General features: G+C 36.8%; 1 protein-coding gene across 1 annotated transcript; it reads right to left on the bottom strand.

The window, feature by feature from the left end:
• Window positions 1-3,940: 3,940 nt before the first annotated feature.
• On the bottom strand, window positions 3,941-8,098 carry LOC106114548 (uncharacterized). Its single transcript, XM_013307839.1, has one exon. It carries the CDS (start codon window positions 7,817-7,819, stop codon window positions 3,941-3,943), a length of 3,879 nt encoding a protein of 1,292 aa, XP_013163293.1. The 5' UTR covers window positions 7,820-8,098.

The following is an 8,098-nucleotide window of genomic DNA, read 5'->3' as shown; positions in this document are numbered from 1 at the left end:
ATACCTTTACCCGGCTTTGTTATTTTACCAACAAGACGGCACGCTGGAACTGCATTGTTTAAGTTTTTATCGGTGCATTCATAACCAAAATCGGCGCGTGTAGTTATTGTTGCGATGAATAAGAAATATATCCGGCTTGAAGGATGAGTTGTAATAAAAGAAGCTGTGATGAAATTATATCCGTGTCTGATATAAGCTTGAGCAAACACATAATAAACATATATACGAATGTGGAACAGAGATTTGTACTTTTATGCTTAGTCTGATCAAGAAGGAGTCTATGATGGAAGGGAACATTTACTGTATCCATGTCTTTGTTGGTTATGGTCTAACATAAGTACATTAAATTTTGGAATAATCCTGCATATTCTCTTATTAACAAAATCATTAAAACAGTAGCAAAAAGCGCACCGCGTGCTAAAAGTGCACGCTCGGCTGAGCGGCCATATTGTTTTAAACAGCTGTTCTATTCAACATGCAATGCAAACACCTTGCTAGTTTTTCGGTCCAATAAATTAACTCGGTATTACACAGGTCAGGAAATTGTTTATTAAATATTTATAGTACCCGGTTTTAAAGAATGAAATAATGAACATACGAGTACTTTATAAAGTTAAGAAATATTTGCAATTTTTACTATGACCTATATGTGCGTATAGAAAATAAAACTTTTTTAAATGCTTCTAAACTGAGGTCGGCAGCTACACTAGTTACGTATAAACAAAGTTTTAGTAAATTTTAGTTTAATCCTAGTCAACTTTTCTCATTCCGGAGGATAAAAAACTTTTGGTAGCAACGATTTTACAGGATGTTCTAAAATACCAAAGCATAGTAGATAGAATACAATTTCCAAACACTCTATGTATTATAATAATCCGGACATACTACGTAAATAAAACTAAGCTCTGTTTCTGTGTTGCCGTAAAATTTTACTACAGTAAAATAAAGTGCTGTCTTTGTTTTTCCAAAGACAATGAGAGGCATAACAAATGTTTTGATAGAACTGTTACGCACAATAGAACGCACAAGTAAGATAATAAAAGATTGCGTTAATGCGTGACGCCACTGCACTATATAGCCGCAAACGTCCTTTTACAGTAAAGTTGCGTTAAAATCAAACATCGCTTTCACATTCACTATGTGACGGCCAAATACTATTATGGAAAACTCGCTTTTATCGACAACCAATAAGGATTGTTTTTCTTTGTGGTAGGCTACACAATAAAGGCAATTACAACGTGACGTGCAAGGTTAAGCAGACATATCCGTGTGATGTGCATTATAGCGCACATTACGCTTTAGATAATTACTTGCGTAATTGCTGTGATAAAATGAAAACCTAACATCGAAATTTGAAATTACGTATAACATTCGAAGCTTTGATAATTGTAAAATTATTTGTTTTTATATCAAATGGTGGCTACCTGAAATCGTGTAATAGCGAAGCAATCATTGCCCATAGATATACGCAATTGCATATGCGTTGCCTACCTTAAATCAACGGAGGAGGGAATGCACAGAAAGAAAATATTTTCCCTTCCCATGCATACCATCATCCGGAAAGTCCAGTTCTAGTTTCCATGCTTTCCTTATAAGAAAAAGGGTCTGAAGGGAAAGAGGACTAAAATTAGGTATCCCGGTTAACTCCTATTAAACCAACAGCCACAAAAGTCGACAACTATACCTTAGCAGTATTCCATTTATGAGCTTTGGTGACAACGATTGTATGAACAAAACGTAGTTTCATTTTTCCCAAAGAGTATGAAAAGGATGAAAGTAATTTTTATATCAATGTTTAGACTAGACAGAGACAACGTAAACTACAAATGGAATAGACAAAAGGTCTGGCCGTATTCAGTGACTCATATAAAACCTCATTTATATGTTAATGCTATTCTAACCAATTAACTAGTTGTATTGCACGAGGACATAAAACGTATTCGTAAAAGCATCGTATTCCGCATTTTTGATGCTATGTGCAGTAAAAGGAAGGTCAGGATAATCTTTTTTATGTTTTTACAGTATCTTTTGATATTGAAACAGCATTTCCTAGATTCTCTGATTGCAAAGTTTCAATATTTCCCAAAGTAACTGTTGTTTTAAAATTAGAAAAAAAAATAGCAAAACAACGAAAAAGGCCTTAGTTCTTTAATTTTTACACTCTTATAAGGGATGAGAAAGTTTTCTTTTATTATCTTTTTTAATTGAATCTTTTAAAGTTCTATCAGGATAAATTTCATTCTATCAAAACCAATATTTATTTTGAAACCTAACGCAGTTTTTATACAAAATTTAAATTCAATATAATCAGTAACTTTACAACAGCTTTAAATATTTGGTTACACCAATGTATTAATACTGTAACAAATTAATTATTAAGTACAATTTAATTGAGATTCTTTATCTGTACTGTTCACACTCCTACGAAACTGTGTCCGGTATTTGGACGACCCAATCCAACCACCAACCAAACGAAAACGACCGAACACTACAAAACACAAGCGACCTCAAGAACACAGAAAACCACCGAAAAAGACACCGAAGAAATCGCGACATGCAAGGAGTATATGTATAGCAAGAAAAACACATCAACATCGTTATTTAATAAACATGCAGCGCCATCTGTTGTGTAGTAGCGGAAAGGGCGCCAACATTCCGCCCACCAAGAACCTTGTTCTTTCCGCCCACCATGAGGTTCTAAGCGTCTTCATGTAATGTAATATCTCTAGGTAACAAAATAAGTTTACTGATCGGCCGTGTTAAAACAGATGATTTGCATTTCAATTTAACCACCCTAACAGTTTTGTCAGCTCCGGGAACAAGTTCTAGAATTCGCGCCAATAACCATTTGGCAGGAGGTAAGTCGCTTTCTTTTATAATCACTAATTGACCAACATCTGGACACATCGAAGATTGTTGCCACTTTTGTCTCCTTTGTAATCCTTGCAGATACTCTGTTGACCAGCGTTTCCAAAAGTGTTGCGTCATTTTTTGTACTAAGGTCCATCTGTCTAAAGCACTTACTCTTATGCTCTCATAGTCTGGTTCAGGAATTATCATAGTTGGCTCACCAATAAGGAAATGAGCTGGCGTTAGTGGAAACAAATCGTCCGGATCATCATTAAGTTGACAGAGGGGTCTAGAGTTTAAGCACGCTTCGACCTGTGATAGCAATGTAGTCATCTCTTCAAATGTCAACGTTGAGTTTCCAACGACCTTTACCAGGTGTGTTTTGGCACTTTTAACCGCAGCCTCCCAAAGACCGCCAAAATTGGGTGCTCTAGGTGGAATAAAATGCCAGATAGTGCCTTCATTAGCTAATAAATCAACTATATCTTTCAAACCACTTGAACAACAAAGATTGGCGTTATCCTTTAACTCCTTTGCGGCCCCTACGAAGTTTAATCCATTGTCACTCCAAACATCTGAACAATGTCCCCTTCTGGATGTGAATCTCTTGAAAGCCGCAATGAAGCCTTTACTGGTAAGATCACTCACAACTTCAAGATGTACTGCTTTTGTTTTCATGCAAATAAAAAGACAAATGTATCCCTTATATGATTTGTGGCCTCTACCCTTAGCGGTACGCAACTGTATTGGACCAGCGAAGTCGACTCCTGATGTCTTAAACGGTCTGCCAGGTGTGATACGAACAGAAGGAAGTTCACCCATCTTTGGCTGTAGAGTTACACCTTTATATCTCACACAAACCACGCATTCTCTTACACATTTCTTCACTAACGGTTTTAGTCCTATAATCCAATATTGGTTTTGCAAGAAATTTGTCATTAATCTATTTCCACCATGAAGCAATTTTATATGAGCGTCCCTGATAACCAGAGTAGTTAGGTGATTGTTTTTGGGTAATAATATAGGATGTTTTATTTCTGAATGTATCGTAGCTCCTTGTAATCGTCCTCCGACTCTAAGTATTTGATTCTCATCTAAGTAAGGAGATAGTGTTCTTAATTTTCTTCACCATACCGTTCTGTTCTAAGTCCTTTATTTCTTCCGTAAATTCTTGTTTTTGAGCTATTTTTATACACATTTGCATTGTTTCATTTAATTCTTTAGTAGTAAGGTAATCGGTGTACCCCTTTTCAGGTTTCAAAAGGAGGAATCGTCTACAATAGGTAAGTACTCTTTTCATTTTATTTAAGGTTGAAAATCGTTCATATATAGGTTTTTCTTCTAGTTCGCATAAAAAGGTATTAACCCTCTGTTTTCTTTCTTCTAATGTTGTAGAATATGATGTGTATGTTTGTTTATCTTTAAGTTTTTCTTTCAGCCAGGTTGGGCCTTGCCACCACAGTGTTGAAGCAACTAGATCATCAGCTTGTATACCCCTCGAAGCTAGATCTGCGGGATTGTCCTTTGAAGAAACAAACCGCCAAGCAGAATTGTCTAATAAGGTCTGTATTTCAGCAACTCGATTGGCTACAAAGGTTTGCCATTTTATAGGTTGTCCTTCTATCCAAGCTAATGTAACCGTAGAATCAGTATATGCAAAAACCTGCCCTATTGGAATATTCAAATTGATTGCAGCTTGATAAAGCAACTTAGCCAGAAGAAGAGCCCCGCATAACTCCAAACGTGCAACAGAAATTTGCTTCAGAGGTGCAACCTTAGTTTTGCTTTCCAAGAGCGTTATTTTAGGATTGCCATCCTCATCTATCGCCTTGACGTAGACAACAGCAGCATAGGCTGCCGTGGAAGCATCGGCAAACCCATGAAGTTCAACGTTAGTTCTAGTTTGGTAAGTATTAATCCAACGATCTAATTTAATATCTTGTAGCTTAATCAACCCCTTTCTATAAACGCTCCATTCAGATATTACATTAAGTGGTAAGGGATCGTCCCATTCGATTGACATCAGCCATAATCTTTGTAAAAATATCTTTGCAGTTACTATTACCGGAGCAAGCCATCCAAATGGATCGAACAAACGTGCGATATCTGATAGTATTTTGCGTTTGGTTATTCGATCTTCAATGGGCGGTAAATTAACGGAAAATGTAAATATATCTAATTTTCTATCCCACACCAATCCTAATATTTTTATAATCTCATCAAATTTAATTTCATATGTTTCCTTTAGTTCCGATTTGTTTTCACTAATTTTAGCCAATAACTCGTTTGAATTACTACACCATTTTCTTAATTCGAACCCTCCAGATTTTAGTAATGCATTCATTTCATTATAAATCTTGATACCGTCATCAACACTGTAACAACCCGTAAGTAAGTCATCCATGTAAAAAGATGTTTTTGTGATTTCAGCTGCTAACGGAAATTCATTAACTCCATCTTCGGCCGTCTGCAGAAGTGTACGTACTGCCAGATAAGGAGCAGCGGCCGTTCCAAAGGTAACAGTTAGGAGTCTGTACGACTTTAACTCTTCATCTGGATTATCTCTCCAAATAATTCTTTGATAATCCGTATGTTCTTCAGCGACACGAACTTGTCTGTACATCTTAACTAAATCACCGGCCAGAACGATTGTGTACTGTCTCCATTGCAATATTAATGTACGCAAATCCCGTTGTAACGTAGGACCAATAAGTAATGTATCGTTCAACGAACATCCCCTTGAACCCTTTGCCGAAGCGTCGAAGACTATTCTTGTTTTAGTTGTGTCTTTATCATTTCGAATAACAGCATGATGGGGTAAGTAAATTGATTGTTTTGTATCGGTATTGGCTAGCTCCATATGACCCAACTCTAAATATTCATGTATAACTTTGGAATATTCTTGTTTTAATGTATTATCACGTTTAAACCTTCTCTCTAGCTGTAAAAATCGAGATATTGCTATTTCTCTTGTCTCTCCGCATCTTTCAACTGGATTTTCACAGCCTTCCTTAAAAGGAAGATAGACCTTGTATTTGTTATCTTTTGTTTTGACTGTTGTATTTTTGTATAATTTCTCACATTGTATTTCTTCCTTAGTATGCTTTCGAACCGAAATATTTGTATCGTTTTCTATTTCCCAAAATCTTCGAAGTAGTTTGTTATCACAATCACATACATGCATATTTATAACTATTTTAGGTAGTGTTCCAGAAAACGTCCCTGACAAAATCCATCCTAGCCTTGTTTTTTGGGCAATGGCCCCTGTTGAGTTTCTCAGTAACCCGTCCTCAATTATTTGGGCATAAGCCTCAGCCCCCAGTAAAATATCAATGTTGTTCGGCATATTGAATTCGGGATCTGCAAGAGCGATTGACTCTAGTTCAGGCCAGTCGGTGACTGTACACTTATAGGTTGGTAAATAATTTGTTATTTTCTTTAACACATAGGCCTTTATAAACATAGTGAATTGTGGGTCAATCCGAGAGCGTAATTCCAACTCGACTACATACTTGGTACGTAGTTTGCTCCCGTTACTAAGTCCAGTAACCTCACCGTTGACTTTTACTCTCTTAAGACCTGCTGATTGAACGAGATCCTCAGTGACGAATGAGGCTTGAGACCCCTGGTCAAGCAGAGCACGGTAAATGTGTGTGTAACCATTCTTCCAAGATACATCCACCAGTGCTGTTGCCAGCAAGACTTGACCAGGTTGACTTACAAAATGCGTGGCGATGTCTTTGTGTAAAACGTTGTCTATATCCTCCTTAGGTGGTTGTTCTTCTGTTCTAGATTCAATCTTGCCCGGATGTAGCAAAGAATGGTGTTTCCTTTTACATATATTACAACTTGTACTTCTCAAGCATAACTTGGCACAGTGATTAGGAATTAAGCAATTGAAACATAAGTTATTGGACTTTACAAACTCAGTTTTTTGTTTAAGGCTTTGTCTCACAAAATCTTTACATTGAAAAATGTAATGATCGCCACTACAAAAGGTACATTTGAGCGATGATACAGAAGCGGTTGCGTGAAAAGATTTGGACTTATGTGGCTTTGTTTGATCTTCTATCATCTCTAATGATTTGAATCGGACTTCAAGAAATTGTGACAATTGTTGGAATGTCGGCATATCATCGTTTTCTGAGGAAATGTGCTGCTCCCACAATCGGTAACTGGTAGGATCTAGCTTTGTAACTGTAATGTATACTATTATGTCGTCCCAGGTTTCTGTCTTTATACCAATGTTTTTTAAAGAACTAAGACACTCAGATGTAGTATCCAGCAACTGTTTCAGAAGGTGACCAGATTCGTGGGTAAGTGATTTAAGTCCAAATAATCTTTTGAATATGTAATTCGTAATGTATCTTTTGTTATTAAATCTTTTAAACAGTGTATCCCATGCATGTGTGTAATTTTCGTTCGTTATAGTTATGCTCCGCAATAATTGTGCGGCCTCTCCGCTTACTAAGGACTTCAGGTAATGTAATTTCTGCACTTCGTCTAAACTACTATTTTTGTGAATTATTGAAGTAAACAAATCCCTAAATGACGGCCATTCCGTGTAATTTCCCGAGAATGTTGGAATTTGAATCGTAGGTAGCCTAATATCTGTATTAGCACTAGCTCGACTCGGAGTAAGTGTATCACCTGCTGTAGTTTCTTTAACCAACTCACGTAGTTTTCCTTTTAATGATGATTTATAGTTGGTATAAAGTTCCTCTAATTGTTCACTTTTGTCGTGACTAAAATATTCTAATTCACTTCTCTGACCACGAAGAACTAGACCCAATATTTCTTCATGACCCTTAGTAAATGAACAATATATTTTTTCTAAAGTTTCTAGACGAGTTTCTATGTAACTTTGTGTCACTCGAGACTTAGGTGATTTTAGGTAATTGTTTTGGGCTTTCTGGACTTGTTCAATCCTGTCTTCTTGCAAGTTAATTAACCTTTTAACCTGCTCCATTACTACCACTCAAACAAGACCCGACAAACAAATACCAAACTACTGGACTGTGCAGAAACCCAAAACGAATTACTTTACCGCGATTGACAAGCCAGCCAAGTCTTAAACGACACACGCTCGGCTGTCACTAAATCTCTGTGAACACGGGCTTATTAACACACAAAACCGCCCGGAACCCTACAAGTCCAACTTTGACTTGATACACTAAGTCCGAGAATTCGGCAATCGAAGGACCATTTGTTCACACTCCTACGAAACTGTGTCCGGTATTTGGACGAC

The sequence above is a fragment of the Papilio xuthus genome, unplaced genomic scaffold, assembly GCF_000836235.2.
Source record: "Papilio xuthus unplaced genomic scaffold, Pxut_1.1 DF829880.1, whole genome shotgun sequence".
NCBI lineage: Eukaryota > Metazoa > Arthropoda > Insecta > Lepidoptera > Papilionidae > Papilio > Papilio xuthus.
This window is presented reverse-complemented; position numbering and strand designations above follow the sequence as displayed.